Consider the following 22,547-nt stretch of genomic DNA (forward strand, 5'->3'; position numbering starts at 1 on the left):
TGTTTTCAGATTCATAACTTTAGAGTCTCTATTGCTTTCCAGGTTTCTCAGGAAGACGCCAAGGACTGGCACATTCCTGGGTCAGGAAGGATGGAGCCTGTGCCAGGAAGGAAACTGGGCTAAGACAGGAGATATTGTAGAGAAAAGGTGGGCAGAGGCAGGCTGGAGGTGGAGCTCAGTCCTCTCTCCAGAGAAGGTGGCATTTATACTTCTGCTACTTAGGTACACTTGCAGAATAGCTATTCATTCTTTAGATAGCTTTTCCAAGGTTCAGAGTAACCATCATTTTGATTGGCTTTTTAGTGAATTGTTTACAACACAAATATTTTATTACAACCATAATTTGTGCTCCATACTTCATGAGCAGGGGGAGGGAGATGCTGAGGTCTTGTTTTTTCCACTTCTTATATATAAGGAGGAAATTTAAGTTAGACGTCTCATCCAAGGTCAAGCATGTGAGAAGTGGTGGCGGCAACATTCCGAAGGTCCCGCTTCTAAAACTGACCACCATCTCTCCCCATTTATTCCTGCAGCAGCGGCGTCCTCTTTCCACCATTCTGCCCTCAACAGCAAGTGGACCCTCCCTAACCCCAGCCTGCCATTGGCAACATGATCAGCGTGTCCTCTTCCGGGCCCAGGACCCTGCGTCAGGCCTTCAGAGGCCATTCCTAGAACTTCCCTTCAGAAGGGACGGACGGGATACTCACCTTGTTCCCGTGCTCTTGTCCTCAGAGAGCCTTTTCCTTCCCACCTCGTCCCTCAGTGTTCCTTCTCCAGTAGCCCCTAACTTTGCACATCTACTTATTGTCCCCCGCTGTTAGAAGGTAACCCTCAGAAGGACAGTGACTGTTCACTGTATTTCTTGTAGTATCCTCTAGCTTTTTTTGTGCTTTGTACATATTACACATTTGTTGAAAGAATGAATGACTCAGTTGTGTCTGTCAGAAGCTGAAAGAATATGAGCCCAGGGCAGATGGCGCATGGCATGTCACTTCTCTCTCCCTGCTCCTCCCTCAGCCACAGCCTGCCAAGAGGTCACGGAAGAAGGACGGGGAAGAGTTTGTGTGCCTGAGGACTTGGCTTCAGTCCTCCTGGGTTTGCTCTGTGTGGAGCTTCAGAACACCGTGGCATTCTGGCCTAAGCCAGTTAGGGTTGAGCTTCTGTCATGTGTCCGGTTTCAGTGTTGCCAGCACACAGCTGTCTCCAGGCGTGTAGATCTTGTTGAGGGCAAGGTGCTTGCTGTCTAAGGGCATAGACGCTTGAGTCAAGTGAGCCCTCTGCCAAATTCAGTTTGTGTCCCCTTGGCAAAGTTTCATAACCTTTCTGTGCGTTAGTCTTACTGTTTGTGAAATGGGAATGACCTCACATGGTTGGTCCTAGGATTGAATGAGAGAATCTATGTGAAATCTTTCAAACAAGTGAGGTGCATGCTGAGTGTTCAAGCTGGCTGATACTGTGTGCAGTGCTAATTAAATCCTGTTTCTTCTGTTTGTGTCACAAGTTCCAGGTTGCTAGGTCTGTTTACTCTATGTGGCTCACTCTGCCCATCTCTGATGGGGTAGAGCTTTGAGGGAGTAAGTGGAAACCCAGGGGGGTTGGGGTGGGAATTCAGCCTGTTTTTCTGATTGTTCCCTGTAGAGGGAGGATGCTGTGATGTGAGATTTATGTGTTTGTTTTAGTTTTGTCCTGGTGATTTCCACAGGGGAAAATAATTCAGAGGGAGTAAGTGTCACCACTGGGAACTTGCCTGATTCTCTTTCTCCAGGAGGAAGAGCTCTGCCTAGTGCGGGTAGGGAAGGGCAGCATCTGAAATGTGTGCTGGGAGGCGAGAGGTCCAAGGTAGGCTCTTATTTCTGCCTGCTTCAGAGGATAGTAACAGGCCAAAGTGTGGGCACTGAGGTTGAATTTTAGTTCCTTGTAAAAGACAGTGGAAACCTTCACCATGTCCCCAAGGCAGTGCATGAAATGCTGGCAACACTGGGCCCTCTGCTATTCTCCAGTTGGATAAATCACACACTCATGAAGTAACTTTTTGTCAGTAAACCACTCTATAGGCCAGTGAAATATGAAATACTTTCCATTAAAAATGTTTTGAGGGACTTCTGTGGCAGCATTATGGTTTAAGACTCTCTGCTTCCAATGTCATAGTTCAGTCCCTGGTTGGGAAACTAAGATCCCACATGTCACATGGCATGGCCAAAATATATGTATTTTTTAATGTTACGGGGCATGTAAAAAAGTTACAATAAAGTTTTGTTGTTATTGTCAAATTTACTATGGATAAAACAACTAAAAGATTAGGGAAAATGTCAGTAATCTGGAAAGTGTCTGTTCAAGTTGCTTTGCAAGTAGCAAATTCTTACCTCCTTTAAAGAAAAAAGAAATAGGAAATTGTAGAGAATACCTTGTAGCGGGAATTAACACAAGAAAGCAAACAGAGAACAACAGTGTCAGAGAATAGCTCTTGCCAGTACCAGAGGTTGGCAGATAAGGCACATTTGTATCTTCTGTTGGTGGTATGTTGTATGTTTTTAGTACACATATTTTTATAATTATATATTAATAGTATACATTAACATAGCATTACATAGTAGTTTTTAAAGTGAATTTTCTGCTTTAATGGACTGTTATATCAATCAGCTATACTAATATGTATTAAGCAAGTGGTTTTCTCCTGATATGAGACATGGATGTACCAGTATGTTTTGTTAACTCTGAGAAAACAGGTCTGTCGGCTTTGTTTCATAAGACTGGAAATATGACATACAGCTTTGTTAATAACTATGTAATTACTATGTTAATAACGCTGTTACTAAATAACCTGTATCTTTGGATTCCATTTCCAGTGGAATATGTTCTTACAGTCAAACTGACTTTTCAGATTTCTAATCATCTGGCTTTTCTTCTGCGCTCTGAATACTGTGTGGACAGAATTGGAATTGTGGCTTGCTGTGATTCTACTGGCGCTCACAGACAATCAGGGTTGGTGTGAGCAAGAGTCCACATGAGGAGAGTGGAGGACAGGAGTGAGGGAGGCTGGGTGGGAAGTGGGGAGGTCCATTCAAACCTTGAGGTTGGCAATTTGGTTATAAAGTTTTGACTTCTAGGCACCTGGGCCACCCAGGTCCAAATGTGAGAACAAAGGCAGATCCTTCTAAAGCATGGTGACTTTGTAACTTCCATGTGATTTCAGAATTCCAGTTAATTGTTACCTCTACTCAAATTGATAGTTGAGAATTTATTGCAGTAATGCAATAGCAACCCACAACCTGAAAGTCCCTGACTCTCTTGTCTTCACAGGTGTTGGGACGATGCTTCTTGACAGTGGTGCAGGTCCATTTCCAGTTTTTGACCCAGGCGTTACAGAAGGTACAGCCCGTGGCTCACTCTTGCTTTGCTGAAGTTGTTGTGCCAGAAAAAAAGAACAGCAGCGGCGGCGGCAGCTTGTCTGGCATGAGCCACACATCGGAACTGGAGGAAGCAGTGCGATCCTGGCGAGGGGCTGCTGAGGTAACCCTGACTCTGGGGAGATCAGTGCCCTTTGTTCAGATAGGAGAGGCTCCAGAGGGCCTTTGCCTGTTAGTTCTTAAAAAGGCCTTTTTATGTAGAAGTGTGGTTTTTCAACTGCTATCATTAGATTGTTGGTTCATTTAACAGTGAATGCTTTTGTAAATGCCCACTTCACGCCAGGCATGCACCAGGTACTGGGAAGACAGCCTCTGCTCACAGCCTCCTAGGAGAAGGGGCTTTACAAAAACAGGGTTGAGGAGAGGCCTTTGACAAGAAGTGCAGCAAAGTTTCTGGGAAGAGGGACCAGAGTGAAGAGGCTGGAAGGTAAGTGGAGTAAACAGTCAGCTAGGTAGCTAGATGGGGATGTAGTCAGCAATGACACTCTTCTTGTTAGTATTTTTTTTTTTTTTAATTTTTATTTATTTATTTTTTTTATTTTTTATTTTTTTTGTTTTTGTTTTCTTGTTGGTATTTTAATACTCCTTTGTTTCTGAGGTTGGAAGAAAAGCCTTGCAAGTCAACACTTTAACTAGGATTTACTGTTCATTTCACAGAGGAAAAGATAATTTATATTATAATATTTAGTTTGACTCATAACCTCAATTAAATTGGCAAACTATTTCATTTTGTTTTAGAAATCTCCTCTAATCAAATTTGTAAACATCTTTCAACATTTTAACATTATATGTTCTGTTGTTTACTTAGTTCAGTTTTATGATGTTCCGTTGCATTGTTCTTTTTTCTCAATTTCTTTTCCCTGTGTTGGTCTCTTGCATTTTAAAGATTCTCCTCTGCTTTCTTGGTGTTTATCGGAGCAGCCATGCAGTACTAATTGGGGGTTGAGTGCAGGAGTGGTACCGGCTGACTTCATTGCAGGTGGCCAGGCAGCGGGGTCCCCACCTTTATCTTCTCACCTTACAACCGTCTGTGCCCTCCCGGCCGCAGTCTCCTGATCACGCTGCTCACACTCACACCCTTCATACCTGACTCAAGGTCTTCTCTACCCACCCTGTGGGTATCATTCATGCTGAGAGCCCAGCCCAAGTGAGCAGCCTTCTGGTGCTCCTGTGACCTCCTGGCCTTGACCTTTTTCTTCACCCACTTCTGTCTGCCCTGGCTTTCTGCTTTCCTTACTTTGCTTCCAACCAGTGACCCTGCCCCCTACACACTGAGAAAACAGAGTCTTCCTAGCAGCAGCCCCTTTTCTCCATTTCCACCCAGATGACACACCTCTCCCATTCAGATCCTTTTCTGTTCCTTCCTCTTCATTACAGCAGAGGAGGCACCCTCTCCTCCTGTCCAGAGTCTGCCTCTCTCCACCCTGCCCCCACCGTCAGGGCTTCTGTGGTGGGACCCTATGTTTTGTCTCCCACCTCCTCAGCATATTCCCACCAATACACAAATAGGCTTACAAATAAGAATCCTCTGTGCTCTGCCCTGTTTCTCTGCTCTTTTCATAGCCAGCTTCTTGGAAGAATTATTTGCCTCACCTTTGATTCACCCTAAAAAAAATTACTGTTATCAGATATTTCAAGCATATATGAAATGTCACATACATAACCATCTATCTACCTTTTAGCTTTGTCAAATGAATCTTCACTTTTTGCACATTTGCTTCATACCTTTTATTGTTAACAGAAAGATATTGTTACAAATGCAGTTGAATTCCCTTTATACTTCTCCACTGTCGTATTCATATTCCTTTCTCTCTAGAGATAACCTCTTGATTTTGGAGTGTGTGACTCCTATGCATATTTTTACATTTTTATTCTATATGTGTGTATCCATCTGTGTATTGTTTTGCACAATATGAAGCTTTATATATAACGAGCATCATTCAGCTCACTAAAATCTGGCTTCCACTCCTCCACCAGTACATGCCTTGTCTTGTGAAGGTCACTGGTGCCTTCTGTGTTGCCAGAAACATTGGCAGAAATCCAAGGATCCCGTTGACTCCATTTAGCAGCTCACAGCGACTTGGGCCCTGGAAATCCTCTCTCCTTATGAAGAACCAAGTGCTCTTAGTTACCCTCTTACCTCCTAGGCTAGCCTCTCCAACCACTTTGCTATCTTCTCTTCAGCATAACTTATGAATGTGAGTTCCTCAAGGCTCAGTTCTACATGTCCTTTTCCCTGAGGGGTCTGCATCTAATCTTAGAACTTTAAAAACCTCTTGTGTGCTGGGGCCGTGGAACGTGTGTGCCCAGTTCCCTTCCCTCGTGGTCCCAGGCCCCTGTGTTCAGCTGCTGTCCTCCTCAGGTCTTCAGATGGCTCAGCCCCAGGCCTTCCCGTGTACACCTGTTCCTCTTCAAACCGTCCCTGTGCTAGCAAGTAGTGCCCTTTCACACCGAGTCCCCTGTGCAAGAAACCTGGCATTTATCCTCCAGTTTTTCTCTCACAGCTACATCCAGGCCCTACGAAAGCCCTGCAGACCCTGCCTCCAACATCCTGTTGTAGACCTGCCCCTTCATTCTGTGTCCACTGTCACTGACTTGTTTCAGGGGCCATTACTCTCCCTGATAGCTTCAGAGGCTGGGCCTGCTTCTGCCCTTCCTGCTTGCTGTCCCTCATCTCTCTCTGTTTCCTCAGGGTAAGGGGTAGACCCGTCCCATGACCTGCCTCGGCCCACATAGTCTGGCTCCTGCCTCCCCACCAGCCTCCTCTGACCACTCTCCCCTGCTCCCTGGGTTCTAGTTCCTGTGCCTACATCTCTGCCTGTCCGCCCCCCAACCCTGCAGTTCTGTTGACTGCCTCCTCCTCTTTAAATGCAGCCTAAATGATGATTTCTCAGCTTCTTGGGTGCTCCCTGTCACAGTTCTTTATTTCCTTTGGGATGTGTTTTTCCATTTTATATTCTTTAAATGTTTTACTTGCTTGCCTTTCCAACCCATGAAAGCTGTCAGCTCTAAGACTATAGGGACCAGGTTTGGTGCTCCACTGGCTTATCCAGTGACTCCTCTAACGTAAGACCTGTGAGCTACACATTTTGACTAAATGAAGAGTTCCAGAAAGAGAGCCAAATGGTTTTAAACTGTGAGACTATTAGGGTTCAGGGAGTGATTGGTCTTCAGATAGAATTTGTGAAGTTTTGGAAATATATGACATTATAGCTGCTTAATTTACTTTAGTCTTGCACTGTTGGTAAATATTAAAACTCCATTAACCTAGAAGAACAAAAATTAACTGTTAAAAATGTTATTTGTTGAGCAAGTATTATTGTAATAAAAATAGATGTTGAAAAATTGAAAGACAGTTCATCCTGAATCCTTCCTTGCATCTAATAAATTGAATAGGTATTTTTCTATATTCTCTAGTCCTGATCCATGTGTATAGATAACTAGCATTTCATCACAAGATACAGATTAGTCTTCTTGTTTTTCTGTCTTACATCCTTCTGTCTTCTTGTTTTCCTGTCTTATGTATTCATTGTTGTTGTTTATTGCTAAGTCATGTCCAACCCTTTGTGACTCCATGACTGTAGCCCACCAGGCTTGTCTGTCCATGGAATTTCCCAGTCAAGAATACTGGAGTGGATTGCCATTTCCTTCTCTAGGGGATCTTCCCAACTCAGGGACTGAACCTGCGTCTCCTGCTTGGTAGGCAGATTCTTTATGACTGAGTCACCTGGGAAGTTCAATGTACTTTTCATAAACATATATCTAATGACTAAACAATGATTTCAAAAGTTCTGTTTTTCCTTTAATGTTTCAATGTAGTTTTTTTCCTATTGGTGAGGTTTTTTACTTTGGTGTATAGGACCACTCAACCAAATAGATACATTTTTTAATTTTGGAAACTTGAAGGGCTAATATATAAGTTGGGTATCTGGTGGCTCAGATGGTAAAGTGTTTGCTTACAATGCGGGAGACCCGGGTTCAATCCCTGGGTCAGGAAGATCTCCTGGAGAAAGAAATGGCAACCCACTCCAGTACTCTTGCCTGGAAAATCCCATGGATGGAGAAGCCTGGTAGACTACAGCCCATGGAGTCACAAAGAGTCAGACACAACTGAGTGACTTTTAAAGCAGAGAAACTTAAAATGTGATTTTAAAAAATATGTGTATATATATATATATATATATGTAACAGGTAGATAAGTCTTTTCTGCAGGGTTTTTTTGACTGTGCCATGAGCCTTGTGGGATCTTAGTTCCCAGAGAAGGATTGAGCCCAATCCCTCAGCAGTGGCAGTGTCAAATCCTAACCACTGGACCGCCAGGGAACTCCCAGGGGCTTTCTCAAATAAGGCAGTGCTATGTCAGTTTGTTTTCTCGTCAATGCTTGTTTAGTCTTTCAGAATTCCTGGCTGCTCTCTTCATAATAGAGATAATCCAGAATGACTAACGCTTAGATCGTTTCTTGCTTTATTTTAGTTGTTTCTTGTTCTTTTAATTTTGCTAGTATCTGTAACATCCTCTTTTACCTACCAGTCACTATTTCTGTTGCAGGCAACATCTAGACTGAGAGAAAGAGGCTGTGATGGCCGCCTGGCAGGAATTGAAGTTCAACAGCTCTTCTGTTCTCAAAGTGCAGCAATTCCCGAGCACCAGCTAAAAGAACTGAACATAAAAATTGACAGTGCTCTGCAAGTATGTTTTTCAAAACTAGCACATTAATATCTGAGGAATGAAAACAAGGGGGGAGTTAAAGCTTTGATGTTGAACCAGTTGGAAAGAGTAATAGGATAGTAGTTGGCCTCATGTCTTTTAGTAACTATAGAAATTTAAGATTTCTATTTTCATTGGACTTTGTCAATTTAGAATCTACTATGTGATCTTGATTCTTGAAAAAAATTTCTTTGCAGGCATATAAAATAGCTCTGGAAAGCTTAGGTCACTGTGAATATGCAATGAAAGCTGGTTTCCACCTGAATCCAAAGGCAATAGAAGCCAGTTTGCAGGTACGCTGGTCTGTCTGGTGGCTCGTGGGAGCTGTGGTGTGGCAGTCATGCCATCCACATGAGCCAGCCGTCTTGAGAGCTGAGCTGTGGGTCACCTCTCCTGTCCTCTCCAACCCTTTTTCAGGGCTGCTGCAGCGAGGCAGAGGCACAGCAGACGGGGCGGAGGCAGACCCCGCCGCAGCCCATGCAGTGTGAGCTTCCCACTGTGCCTGTGCAGATAGGATCAAGCTTCCTGAAGGGGGTCTCCTTCAACGAGTCGGCTGCCGACAACCTGAAACTCAAGACGGTAGCTTCCCATGGGGTTCCTCCAACCTGGGTGTGAACTTGAAAATGGAGTTCTTAAGGACACCTGATGGCTTGTAAAGAATCTGGATTAAAAAGCAAAACTGAAGTGAAGACAGGAGGCATTTAGACAGTAAACTGTTGTCTAAAAGCAGACTAGAGTGACGTTTCCCTCCCCCCATTTGATAGGCTTTATTGAGCATTAGTACCAGGCTAGGAGGTTTGACAGCCCCCTAGGTTGTGATAGTAACATAGGCCGAGGGGGCCTCAGCCAGAGGGTTAAGGGATGTGACCCTTGAGAAGAGGACTTAACGCAGAGAAAGACCTGAAGAATAAGTGTGGGGGTGAGGCTGGGGCTGAGAGACAGCCAGGAAGTGAGAGCCTGTCCCAAGAGCTGAAGGTCTTCCTTAGAGCTGAAGTGGGGTGTCCTCTGGCTGTCAAGTATAGTCCCTAGTAGGATTTGGATTTAATAGCCCTGAAATGAAGGCTGGGCTCTTCTAGTTTATAAAAGTTGTTCAGGTGATTCTAACGTGTAGTCAGACCTGAGAGTCTAGAACAAGGGGAAGACATGGCACTGACCAAGGCTGGAGAAGCAGCCCAGGGAGATGGAAAGCCCCCAGTTTGAGGAGGTGCCCCACCATGGCAGGTCACGTGATTAGGTTGGCATTTCTGAAAGATCCCCCTGGCTTCAGGATAGATTTTTGGCTGGAAGGAGAGCAGCACTGAAGGCTTTTGGCCATGGCCCCATCTGGTGATAATGGGAGGCAAGTGGAAGGATTCAGGAGCAACCTAGAGGTTGTAATAAGCAGGATTCCATGATTAACTGGCTATGAGAGGGAGGGGAAGGGAGATGAGGCCCAAGTTTCTGGCTTGGACAGCAGTTTTGGTGCTGCTTATTAAGGCTTGATGATAGTCGTCAAAAATACATTTTTGTACATGATTTTAAGATTGCTTTTGAAATGTCCAAGGGGAGCCGTCCAGCAGGCAATTGGATGTATGGGTCTAGAGCCCTGAAGTGGGATCAGGGCCTGGGTCCTCACAGACAGATGGGCTCTGGAGCCAGAAGAGAGGCTAGGGGAATACAGGAAGTGTGTGGAGGGGGTTCAAGGAAACTTTGGCATTTAAGAGAGTGGCTGTGACTATTTTATAGTCACAGGGCCATAAATGAACTTCTTCAGGCATGTGCCGTATCTGCCACGGTGTACTCTCCTTATGGTACCTTGATCGGAGTACACTGTTGCTGTGAAGTCCAGCTTGTTGGGAGAGTTCTGGATCACCGGTTTGTCATGAGAGAATGTAACTCAGGAATAGCCAGATGGAAGAGGCGCCTGGGACAAGGCCTGGGGAAGGGGCTTGGCGGTTCCCTGTTCTCTCCAGGCAGTTCAGTCCCAGCACCTCCCTGTGTTCTCCAGCCCAGAAGTTCCTAGGGTGACTTTTAAAGAGACTTTTGCCAAGTTACTTTTATTTATAATTTTGTCCAAAGTGTATAAAATAAAAGATTTTGAAAGTACACTATAAAAATGCTGTTTATGGTTATGCTCTTGGGATGGGCTCTCACTTCCTGGCTGTCTCACAGCCCCAGCCTCAGCCTCACCCCCACACTTATTCTTCAGGTCTTTCTCTGCGTTGAGTCCTCTTCTCAAGGGTCACATCCCTTAATCCTCTGGCCGAGGCCCCCCTCGGCCTGTGTTACTATCACAACCTAGGAGGCTGTTTGTGATTAGTGTTTCAGTGAAATAAATAAGAGGCGAAATCTTGCCCTAGTACTGAAGTAATTAGGACCATTTGTGGAGCATCCTGTATGCCAGGCATGTGTCAGATGTTTGCCATGCATCGTCTCAGTTGATGCTCACCCATGACATGGGCACAGCCTTTTTCCCCACTTGACCGACAGAGGAGCTGGAGCCCAAGGCCGCACAGCTAGAAGGTTGCAGACTGGAACTGAAGCTTATGCTGACCACTTGTTCATCCAGAATAAGGATGAAGTCTTCTGGTATTTACTTGTATCAGATAATTTTGTTTCCTTATTCAGAGGGATTCAGAACTTCAAAATTCCTTAGCCAATTTGTATCAGTAGATTGCTAAATAATGCTGTGTTTTGTGCTAGAATAGAAACCACATATGTGTATTAATGCACGTGTATCCGTATCTAGCCAGTCACAGGTTTCAGAAAATCTTTGACGGTAATTGATGAGAATTACTTACGAAATCAAAATGAAGTGACTTGGGAGGCTATTCTGTGCCTATAAATGCATTTCTGTGAATTTTGGAACCTTTCATGGCTTTATTGTGAGGTGTGAACTTTCTTTTTATCACTCTGCAGCATACGATGTTGCAGCTGATGAAGGAGGCAGGCTGCTGTAACGGCCTCACACCCAGGGACGACTTCCCTGTGACCGAGGTCCTGAACCAGGTGTGCCCGTCCACGTGGCGGGGCGCCTGCAAGACTGCCGTGCAGCTGCTGTTTGGCCAGGCCGGCCTGGTGAGTGAGCACGTGTGCCGGACGGGGGGAGTAGGGGAGGACATTTTAAGCGTGTGAGCATGTGCTGTGGGCTCATGTGCGGAAACACTGGATAATATAAACAGCCCTTTGGTTGCTGCAGAGGTTAGGCCAGACGGGAAAGGAAGAGCATCATTAAAAGGTCTTTTTTTGTCCTTTACTAGATTGATGATATGTATTTGCAGGGGACCTAATTGCAAAATGGTGTCTCAGGCTTTCCAGATTTTAAGGAAACCACCACATTAGTGATGGTAGGCCCTTTCACCTGGCCTGACTCTCCAGGGCTACAGTGGGTGTCTTTCTGTTGCTCAAACACAGCAGCCTCCTTCCAGTCTCAGGTTTTTGCCCTGATGTTCCTTTTCCCTTAGAATACTCCTCTCAGATCTTCATGTGACTTACTCACTCTCATTTTCCTTACGTCAGCTCAAACATCACCTCCTCCGATGGTATAAGTAGTGCCCCGTCCAGTCACTTTGTACCTCAGCTCTCTGTTTATCTCCTTTTACACAATAAAAATAACAACAGCAACTCCAAACTAAGTTTGGTCTCTTTACCTTTGGTGAGAAGAATAACTTTTTCCAAATTTGGGTGGGGTTAGGAAACCAGCATCTAGGTGTCTTCAGTTTTGCTTTTTTTCACTATTTATTTGGTTGCGCCGCGTCTTTTGTGACACTCAGGATCTTTAGTTGCTGCATGTGGGATCTAGTTCCCTGACCAGAGATCAAACCCGGGCCCCCTGTATTGGGATCGTGGAGTCTTAGCCACTGGACCACCAGGGACATAACAACATCTAGGTTTTTGTTAGGCACCTTTGATCTGTGTCCCTTTGTATTTATCCTACGTTCTAGCATGAAAGATTGCTTTTTGAAGTGTTATAGGTCCTCCTCCAGGGGATCTTTCCAACCTAGGAAGATCCCTTGGAGGAAGACATGGCAACCCACTCCAGTATTCTTGCCTGGAGAATCCCATGGACAGAGGAGCCTGGCAGGCTACAGTCCAGAGGGTCACACAGAGTCGGACACAACTGAAACAACTTGGCACGCATGCATAGCATTTTAGAAATTAAAGGAAGTTAATTAGAGATTAAGATAATTAAAGAACTGTTTCTACTCTGATTCCTACTTTATTCATAAAAGGAGCTGTTGGGAGGATGCAGTCCTTCTGTTTGGTGTGGGTGAGTGCTCTGTGGCCCAGCTCAGAGTAGTACTTGCCTTGTAGAGGGCCAGGTGGGGCCTGTCCACGGTGTTGAGTTACATTTCCCTTAAAATCTGTTCCTTAGTATAGGAACCCCTGAGAAAAAGAGTAAACTGGAGACCCCCTGCTGAAGTATGGAGGAGCTCACTGCCTTTAGTAGATTGATCCATATTCCCAAAGACCATTTTAGCTGCAAATAGGGGAACCATGTCAATAAGTTCTCCAGAAAGGAGTGTGTAAAATAAGGTAGGAAGACCCAAAGGCAGTTCTGAGAAAACATCAGTTAAAAAAAAAAAGTCCCATGTTATTCAGAGAGCAAAAACTTCTTCCTAGTTCTCTGCTCCTTGATCCCAGGGCAACTTTGTGTGTGACTGATGAAGAAACTTCAGATTATTGTTCTGGGGATGGGAGGAAAGAGGAAACACCTGCTTGTTCCAACAATGGCTATTGCTTGGACAGGAAGTCTTTTCTAAAAGACGCTGCAGACCAGCTGTGGGAATTCTTTACAGCTATGGAAATCGGCTCCATTAGATGCTGAATTTGGAATCCTAATAAGCAACTCTGCACCGCTTTGCCCTTCCTGAAATATTACAGATTTGGTTTTAAAATGTTTTATGGTTATTTTCTTAAAATTCTTTTAGTTATTTGAAAATATATTCATCACTTTGTCACACCCTTTAAATTACAAAGGATACTATATCATCTGTGTAATATTAAAGACTCTCCTCAGGACTTCCCTGGTAGCCCAGTGGTTGAGACTCTGCACTTCCAATCCAGGGGCTGTGGGTTCAATCCCTGGTCGGGAAACTAAGATTCCACATGCTGCATGGCACAGCCAAAAAAACAAAAAACAAAAAGCCAAAGAAAGAAAAACTCTCTTCCAGGGAGTTCCCTGGTGGTCTGTTGGTTAATACTCCATGCTTTCATAGCTGTGGCCCAGATTCAGTCCCTGGTTGGGGAACTGAGGTCCCACAAGTGCACAGTGTGACCAAAAATAAAACAAGAGAAAATCACTGAGAAAGGACTGGTTCTGCATTTTTCCTGAAGTAATTCTGTTCTTATTGATGGTTGAGGATCAAGTGGCCTTAACAAAAAGCCTCACCATCTTCTGGCTCATATTCGGTCATTACACATAGGCTGCTCTAAAAGCATTGGTTTGATTTTTAATGACGTTTTTCTTTCTTTCAAGTGCATCAAGTGAAAAAATACTTAGATGAAGGAAACAAAGTAATTCCTAATTAACATATTTACAGCTTGGAAGAAGTATTAAAAATGATTGTAAAGTTCAGTACATCCTGCACCTAGAATGCAGTTTCTGTTTTTTTTGAAGTATTACTGTTTTCAGTCATCTTTATTACTTGTTATCTCCATGGGGTTCCTGACTGGCTTATGTGTTTCTGTGTTGCCAGATAGTTTACTATCTTACCAGAATAGTTCTTACCAGAGTCACTCAGCATTGATAGGCTCATGAATTTGATTTATGATCCATTTTTCTCTTTGAAAGCTGATTTTTGTTTTCGTTTCTCTCTTAGGTGGTAGTTGATACAGCACAGATTGAAAATAAAGAAGCCTATGCCCCCCAAATCAGTTTAGAAGGCTCAAGAATTGTGGTTCAAGTCCCATCCACATGGTAATGTGACTTTTACACTAACACAGGCCTAAGCTTTGATTGATGTTTGCATATCTTTGAAAAGATTGCGTTGCTTATGACACATTTGTTACTGAATCCACAGCTTTTGAACAGAGTATATCATTTTCTCTAAGTCACCCAGCATTTCTCTGAAGCTGAGTATAAAACATAGAATTTCTTCCCCTTTGTTCTAGCAACAACCCTGCTGATCTAGAGGTCATGTCATCACACACCCAGTGTCCTTGCAAATCTGGAGGCAGATGGAACTGTTTCATTTTTAATTATTTGCTTATATTTGTAAACTTAGAATGAAGTATTATCATTATTATTATTTTTTTGCTTTGGCTGCATCCCTTCATTCTTTGTGGAGTTATTTCTCTGCTGATCACCAGTAGCATATTGGGTACCTATTGATCTGGGGAGTTCATCTTTCAGTGTCCTATCTTTTTGCCTTTTCATGCTGTTCATGGGGTTCTCAAGGCCAGAATACTGAAGTGGTTTGCCATTCCCTTCTCCAGTGGATCACATTCTGTTAAGGCTATGGTTTTTCCAGTGGTCATGTATGGATGTTAGAGTTGGACTATAAAGAAAGCTGAGCGCCAAAGAATTGATGCTTTTGAACTGTGGCGTTGGAGAAGACTTTTGAGAGTCCCTTGGACTGCAAGGAGATCCAACCAGTCCATCCTAAAGGAGATCAGTCTTGGGTGTTCATTGGTAGGACTGATGTTGAAGCTGAAACTCCAATACTTTGGCCACCTGACGTGAAGAGCTGACTCATTTGAAAAGACCCTGATGCTGGGAAAGATTGAGGGCAGGAGGAGAAGGAGACAACAGAGGATGAGATGGTTGGATGGCATCACCAACTCAGTGGACATGGGTTTGGTGGACTCCAGGAGTTGGTGATGGGCAGGGAGGCCTGGCGTGCTGCGGTTCCTGGGGTCGCAAAGAGTCGGACATGACTGAGCAACTGAACTGAACTAATGAAGTATTCTTCTTAATTTATTCAAACAAACGCCCCTAGAAATCAGTAAGAAATGGGCAAAGCACATAGATAGGTAAATCAGAGGAGACATGGTCAACGAAGAGATGAAGAACTTGTATAACCTCACCTAACAAAGAAAGGAACGCACAGCAGAAAATACAATGTCATTTTGCCCATCATGTTATTAAATTGTTTTAGAATAGCAGTACTAGATTTGGTCCAGACTGTACAAAAACAGGCACAGATGTTGTTGAATAAATCACACAGCCTTTCTGGAGGGCAGTTTCATTTGTCAGAAACCTAAAATAAGGGCTGTGACCTCAACAGTTCCACCTCTAGGGATTTATCCTTGTGATGTGCCTACAGATTAAGCACAGTTTTATTAATAAATAGGAAAAATTAAACATATATTGGAATACTTTTGCTATTAAAATCATGGGCAGAATGACCAACGCATGCATGCATGCTGTCACTTCAGTCATGTCTGACTCTGTGTGACCCTGTGGACAGCAGCCCACCAGGCTTCTAAAAAAAAAAAAAAAAGAAAGAAGAAAAAAAAAATCATGGGCAGAATGAATATTTAACTAGATAGAAAATGTTTGAAGTAATTAGGTAGGAAGAGATAGTAAGGAATAGTGACACTGTTGGGACCCATGTGGACTAACGTGGTAGTTGGGTAATGCGTTTGAATTGTGTTTAAATCATTTCTTCTTGAAATGTGAAGGGGGTCCAGTGGAGATTCTGCTTAAAGTTTTAGAAGCTGTTAATATATCAAGTGTGAAAGCAAAAGTGTTAAGTCACTCAGTCATGTCCAACTGTTTGTGACCTCATGGACGGTAGCCCAGCAGGCTCCTCTGTCCATGGAATTTTTCAGGCAAGAATATTGAAGTGGGTTGCCATTCCCTTCTCCAGGGGATCTTCCTGACCCAAGTATCAAACTCGGGTCTCCTGCATTGCACACAGATTCTTTACCATCTGAAGGGTTGGTGATTCACTTCATGTCCCAGAATCTCCCTTCTGTGAGTTTCTCCACAAATTTCTAAATTTTGATTATTAATTAATTTATATTCATATCTTCATTCCTGTCAAACAGTAGATTTTTTTTTTTTTGGATTCAGCTTGCAGGATCATAGTTCCCTAACCAGGGATTGAACTTGGGCCCTCAGTAGTGAGAGTGTAGAGTCCTAAACCACTGAACTGGCAAGGAATTCCCCAAGCAGTAGATTAAAAGCTCACGTTTTTGTAAGAGTTTTGTGTTCCTGAGTTTGTTTTCTAATTCAGGTTCTTGTTGAAAAACATTAAACTTAACTGGGATTCTCATTTTAAAGAAAACATTTCCAACTCTTGGATAATTGGGTAAATATAAACAGCTAGTACTAAAATGGTTAATACTGCAGTTTACTTCCAGAACTCTCCCTGTATGATTGATTTCCTTTGTAATTCTTTGCCCATCCTTGAAAGACCTCACAGATTGCAGATGCTCCCTCTGCTGGCTACTTTTGGTAAAAATGGCATAGTTTTCGGGTTTTTGTTTCAAGTTACAAAACTTGTGCTTTTTGAGAAGAACTCAAAAAGAAGTAGTTGTTTTACTCCAACTTAGAGAAAATGAAATTATTAGCAAAACTAGTCAAGAATTTATTATTTTCTTTGCTTTTAGTATAATGAAGTATCTAGATTCTTCCCCCCTCCCCAAAAGTAGTATCTTACTTAGATTTTTAAACTGCCATATTTAAGCTGTTCACCCATTCTTTCTTTCATCAAATATTTACTGAGTACTGAATATGTGACAGACACTGTTCTAGGCTCTGGGGATTAAATCAGGAGCAAGACAGACAGGGTCCCTGCCCCTAATAGAGCTGGCTTTGTAATGGCGTGGGGGTTGGGGAGGGGACTGCTAATAAGCATGGAGTTAAGTTCAAGCACTGGCAAGCGTACGAGGGGAACAAGAGTAGAATGACATCATCTGTTAGAGAATAACAGGTAGAGATGGCAGGAGGAAGCTGTTTTGGATGAGGAGGTCAGTCATGAAGGGTCTCTTTAAGGATGTGACATTTGAGAGGAGCCTGCCACGCAGAGAGCAGATGGGGAAAGCATCACAGGCAGAAGGAACAGCAAATGCAGAGATCTGAGGAGTGCGGTGGTGTGACTGGAGGTATGCTGGGTGGGGGTGAAGACAGGAGTCATGGAAGCCAGGACTTGCAGGGTCCCTGGGGGATGAGGGTTTTATCTAAGAACAGGTAGAAGGTTTTAAGCCAGTTAGGGTGATTTGTCAAAAAGAATAGGTTTAGTGTCTTCAGGGGATTTTACTGATCAGTTCTCAAGACTGATGAATAACATAAAAATACCATTCTATTGATTTTTATAAAGAAATTATTAGTATCACCAGAAACTGTAGTACTCCTTTCTGTGTGACCAGAAAATGCTCACCTAGTGGGCGGACATGTGACCAGCCAGATCACAAGCAGAAGGTGGCTTGAGAACATAGAGCAAGTGTGTCCTGGTGGTCAGTGATTCCAGGCTGAGAGAATCAGGTGCATGAACCTCAGCCAGGTACACTGGCCAGGATTCTCTCCTAGGAGCCCAGGGTCTGGTCGGGTGCTGGCAGAGCTTGCCTTGTTGCTCGCTTTCTCCAGGGTTTCTGAGACTGACCAGCTCACATCCTCATATATATTTCTTCTCAAGCCAAAGTCGCATTGGGGAGTGCTACTGCCTCCTTAGGATGGCTTCGGCAAGTGTTATTTGCACCAGTTAGCCCCCAGAGCACTCGGTAATAGGTAGCATCTTCCTGGTTTTCCCTCTCAGAAAAGGCCTCTTGGTGGAGGTGCCCCGGGTGGGCAGTGGGGACCTGAATGCCACCTGGAAGGCAGCTCTCAAAGGGGAGCAGTTCAGGCAAAGGCAACAGCCTCAGAGATCCTGAGATGTGAGCAGACCCAACATATTCAGGGCATGTGAGAAGCCTCGTAGTTGGGACACCGTAAAGAGAGGTGACGGTGAAGAGGATCGTGTCCAGAGAGGCAGGATGCCCGGGTCACAGAGTCTGGAGGGCTGTGGTGAGGGGTTTGGAGTTTATTTCAGCCACAATAGGATGCCACTGGAGGGTTTTGCACAGGGGAGTGGTGTGTGTTCTGATTTGTGCTAGAGGAGGCTCACTCTTGCTGTGTGGAGGAAAGTCAGGGCTGAAGCCAGTGTAAGACAGTGAAAGGGCATTATGACACCTGGAAGGCAACCCCTGCAGTGAACTCTTCTCTTCCTACTAAACAGATTCTAGACAGTTAGAAATCTGCAGAGACGCCAGGCCCGGTTGTATTGCTTCCCCCTCCTATTGCGGAGAAGCAAGTCCCAGTGTTAGCCATATCATCCTTTAAATATTCTTATGACTACTAAATTTTTCTTTGGTGCCAGAAGTTGTGGCCTTTTGTATAAGGCCTGCTTGAAAATTGGAACCCCGTTGCGGAGAAGGGCAGCCCAGACTCACGCAACTTGGTTGGTGCCTAGGTGCCTGAAAGAAGACCCTGCTACCATGTCCCTGCTGCAGAGAAGCCTAGATCCCGAGAAGACTCTGGGCCTGGTGGACGTGCTCTACACGGCGGTGCTGGACCTCACCCGCTGGAGGGCAGGGAGGTGGGTGTCCCTGCCGAGGAGCAGTGTGACCACTTACAGGGTCATGTGAGCTCATGTCACTCATAGTATGTGAGTAAATAAGGCAAGAAGGGGAACTTTGGGACAATTTGTTATTTGGGAATAATTTCAAGCTTACAGAAAAGTTGCAGGAATAGAAAGAGAATCGCCTTTTATTTACCCAAACTCCTCGGTTTGTGAACACTTTTGCCTTCATTTGTTGTATCATTTCAGAGTTAAGTCCATCAAGAGGATTTTAACCAAGCTCACATTCTCCCTATGAACTCAGAGCAGAAAGGTGTTTAGAAAGTTTACTTATATCTTGCATGAAATTTATTTATATCTGAAAGCACTGACAGTTGCAAGATTATCTGTTTGTGAATAAACTTTAGAACTGGTAGAGACCTTGAACATCTAGTCACAGGCCCTCCACATGTCTTCATTCCTGAGCACACAGAGGCCAAGAACAGCGAGTTGCTTTAACCAGGGTCACTCCAGCCATCATCTGCCCAGCTCCCACCCCATGCCCTTTCCATCTCTAGGACTTTCTTTCAGTACTGGAAAAAAGTACCCAGAATACTTCGGAAGTAACAACCCTCTGTTCTTGGCACTGTCTGTGAATTACGCTGTCTAGTGTCCCTGGGTCTTCCCCATTCACCCCTCTCTGCTGTGTGGATTAGTCTCTTGACCCTCTGCTGGATCTGCCAGGCTCCCCTGTCATCCAGGCACACAGCCAGCCTCTGCCAAATGCATCTCCCATGCTAGGCTAGGTGTGCGTTGCTCTCCTGTGTTGCCGTCAGAGGGTTTCACTCAAAATCCTCATGCCAGAATCCTAATGTAGTTTTCATGGCCCTGTGTTAGACACGGTGAAAGTGAAAGTGTTAGTTGCTCAGTCAGATATGGTAGATGTTTTATAATAAATATAGATAGTAAGTGCTTAAATTATGTACTCTTAAAACTTTTGAGTGTTTATGAAATAAATGAACCCATTTCCAAACAGAGAGGCCTTTTTATTCTTAAAGTCTTTCTTGAACACCAAATCAATCCCATTTTATTGTCCAATTTGTATATTTGTCTTTTTTTTTTTTTTTTTAACACATTTCTCTTTCAATAGGGAACAAGCTTTACCCTGCATACAGATCCAGCTTCAGAGGGAGATCTGTGATTTTGGAAATCAGGCTGACTTGCCTTCTGGGAATGGGAACAAGTCTTCAGGTGGCCTACAGAAGACATTCTCCAAGCTGACCTCCCGGTTCACCAAGAAAGCTTCCTGTCCCAGCTCGAGCAGCAGCACAAGTTACTCCATTCCAAATACCCCTTCCAAAAACATCTTCATAGCCGGGTGTTCGGAAGAGAAGGCCAAAATGCCCACTAATATGGACTCAAGGCTACAAAGCATTTTGAACATTGGTAATTTCCCTAGAACTGCAGACCCTTCACAGTCAGCTCAGAATTCCAGTAATCAAATGGCCAACGGTTTTCTCCTAGAGAGGCGTGACAACTTCCTGCAAGGGGATGATGGCAAGGATGAGAAGGGTATGAATTTGCCAACCGATCAGGAAATGCAGGAGGTGATCGATTTTCTCTCGGGCTTTAACATGGGCCAGTCACACCAGGGCTCCCCACTGGTGACACGGCGCAACTCTGCTGCCACCGCCATGGTGACTGAGCAGAAGGCAGGAGCCCTGCAGCCACAGCAGCCGTCACTGCCAGTGCCCCCGCCTCCGCGGCCTCCCCAGGCTGGGGCGCACACACCTCTGACACCCCAGCCGGGCTTGGCACCTCAGCAGCAGTCCCCAAAGCAACAGCAGCCCCAGGTCCAGTACTACCAACACCTGCTGCAACCTGTCGGACCGCAGCAGCCCCCGCCCCAGCCCCGGGCCCCTGGGAAATGGGTACCCGGCTCATCCCAGCAGCCAGCGCAACCCGTCGGAGCTGGTCTGTCTCCCCTTGGCCAGTGGCCTGGCATATCTGATCTCAGTTCTGACTTGTACAGCTTGGGTCTGGTGAGCAGCTGTTTGGATGATGTGATGTCGGAGGTTTTGGGACAAAAGGCACAGGGACCTAGAAATAACACCTGGCCAAACCGTGACCAAAGCGATGGAGTCTTTGGGATGTTGGGAGAGATTCTGCCTTTTGATCCTGCAGGTATGTGAACCCCCTCCCCACCTTGGGGTTTTAACTTAAATAGTATCACCAAGGACTTTATAGGGCCTGTCTGCCATGGCCTTCCTCGTGGGAGGCAGTGACTTAATCCCCTTTAAAGACCCTTTCTCACTGCCTGATGGCAAGTATTGGGCAGCTCCAGCAAAGGGAGGAAGCAGTAGTTAGAATGAGTCTGAGAAGGTAAGTGGAACTATTTTCTTACTTTGTAGAGGACAGAACTGAGGCTGAGAGAAGCTGAGTGACTCAGAGGCCCGTCAGTCACGAGGCTCCAGTTGGAGCCCCCCCCCTTCATGGCAGCCAAATGGCTGACCCATCACAGGCTGCTTTTTCCTAATCACATAACCTGTTTCATGATTCTCTTTTGCCTAAACTCTAGAACCTGTGAAAGGTGGTAAAGCACCCTCCTACCTTCACAGAATTTGGCTTTTCCTGGCCTACACAGTGTGAAAATTCCCCGGAGTTACCTTAGGAAATTAGAAAAAGAATTTAGAAACAAAACAAAAATAAACTAGGAGGAGGAGTTAAGGATAAAAGTTGTTCTACACCTGAAACTAAAATGATATTGTAAATTAGCTATACTTCAATTTCAAAATAAAAGCTGAATAAAACAAAAGCTGGATAAAAGCTGAAGCTAAATAAATTTGAAAGAAAAATATAGTAAACATTGTAAATAAATCTAAAAGAAGGGTCTTTAGAAAACCAATAAAATAGAGAAACCAATTTATTGCAATCCTGATTAAGACAGAGCAAAGGAAAACAAGATTAGGAAAGAGAAAGATAGCTACAGATATAGGAGAGATTAAAAGAACTTTAAGGGTTTCCCTGGTGGCTCAGTGGTAAACAATCCATCCGCCAGTGCAGGTGGCACAGGTTCACTCCCTGATCTGGGAAGATCCCACGTGCCAGGGAGCAGCTAAGCCTGGGGGCCCCAACTACGGAGCCTGCTCCAACGCCTGGGAGCCCCAACTACGGAGCCTGCGCTCCAACGCCTGGGGGCCCCAACTACGGAGCCTGCACTCTAACGCCTGGGGGGCCCAACTACGGAGCCTGCGCTCTAACGCCTGGGGGCCCCAACTACGGAGCCTGCGCTCTAACGCCGGGGAGCCCCAACTACGGAGCCTGTGCACTGTAGTCCCCGTGCTGTGCATCAGGGGAAGCCACCGCAGTGAGAGACCACGCACCACAGCTAGAGGGTAGCTCTCATTTGTTGCAACTAGAAAAAAAACCTGCACGGCAGCAAAGACCAAATAAATAAATAAACTATTTAAAAAACAAAATAAAAAGTACTTTAAGACATTATCACATGATGTGATGACACCATACTAGAAAACTGAATGGAAAATAGAATCTTTTCTAACAAAATATACATGATCAGAATTGCACCAAGTAGTGGAAAACCTGTCCAGTCTATTCCAGGAAAAGAGATCGGAAAGGGAGTTATGAAGCCAACATGATTTTACTCTAAAAACATAACTTTTTATGAATGTAGATAGATGCAAGAATATGTAGCAGTATATCAAAGGAGTTATATCTGGTTCACTTCAGTAGTATAAGATAGTTCAGTCTAAGGAACTCAGCTCCTGTACAGTAATCTGTTATTTCACCCAGTAAATGAGAAAAACTCTTACAGCAGAAGATGCCATCAAGACATTTGGTAAAAGACACAAGCAGTTCTTAAGTAAACTCAAAACATGAATAGAAGGAAATGTCTTGAATATGAAAAAGATTATCTACCAATAGCCAGTAGCAAGTAGTACTTTGTACAGT

General features: G+C 44.4%; 1 protein-coding gene across 3 annotated transcripts in view; it reads left to right on the plus strand.

Moving 5' to 3' along the window:
* Nucleotides 1–22,547, plus strand: part of GARRE1 (granule associated Rac and RHOG effector 1) — an 81,358-nt gene that overhangs the window by 50,730 nt on the left and 8,081 nt on the right. For all 3 annotated transcript variants that reach the window (XM_061138976.1, XM_061138977.1, XM_061138975.1), the window contains exons 3-10: nt 3,301–3,510; nt 7,957–8,097; nt 8,313–8,408; nt 8,533–8,694; nt 11,014–11,172; nt 13,917–14,014; nt 18,492–18,617; nt 19,729–20,762. In XM_061138976.1, coding sequence (XP_060994959.1) covers nt 3,301–3,510; nt 7,957–8,097; nt 8,313–8,408; nt 8,533–8,694; nt 11,014–11,172; nt 13,917–14,014; nt 18,492–18,617; nt 19,729–20,762 — 2,026 coding nt within the window. The remainder of the gene's footprint in view (nt 1–3,300; nt 3,511–7,956; nt 8,098–8,312; nt 8,409–8,532; nt 8,695–11,013; nt 11,173–13,916; nt 14,015–18,491; nt 18,618–19,728; nt 20,763–22,547) is intronic.

The sequence above is a fragment of the Dama dama genome, chromosome 4, assembly GCF_033118175.1.
Source record: "Dama dama isolate Ldn47 chromosome 4, ASM3311817v1, whole genome shotgun sequence".
NCBI lineage: Eukaryota > Metazoa > Chordata > Mammalia > Artiodactyla > Cervidae > Dama > Dama dama.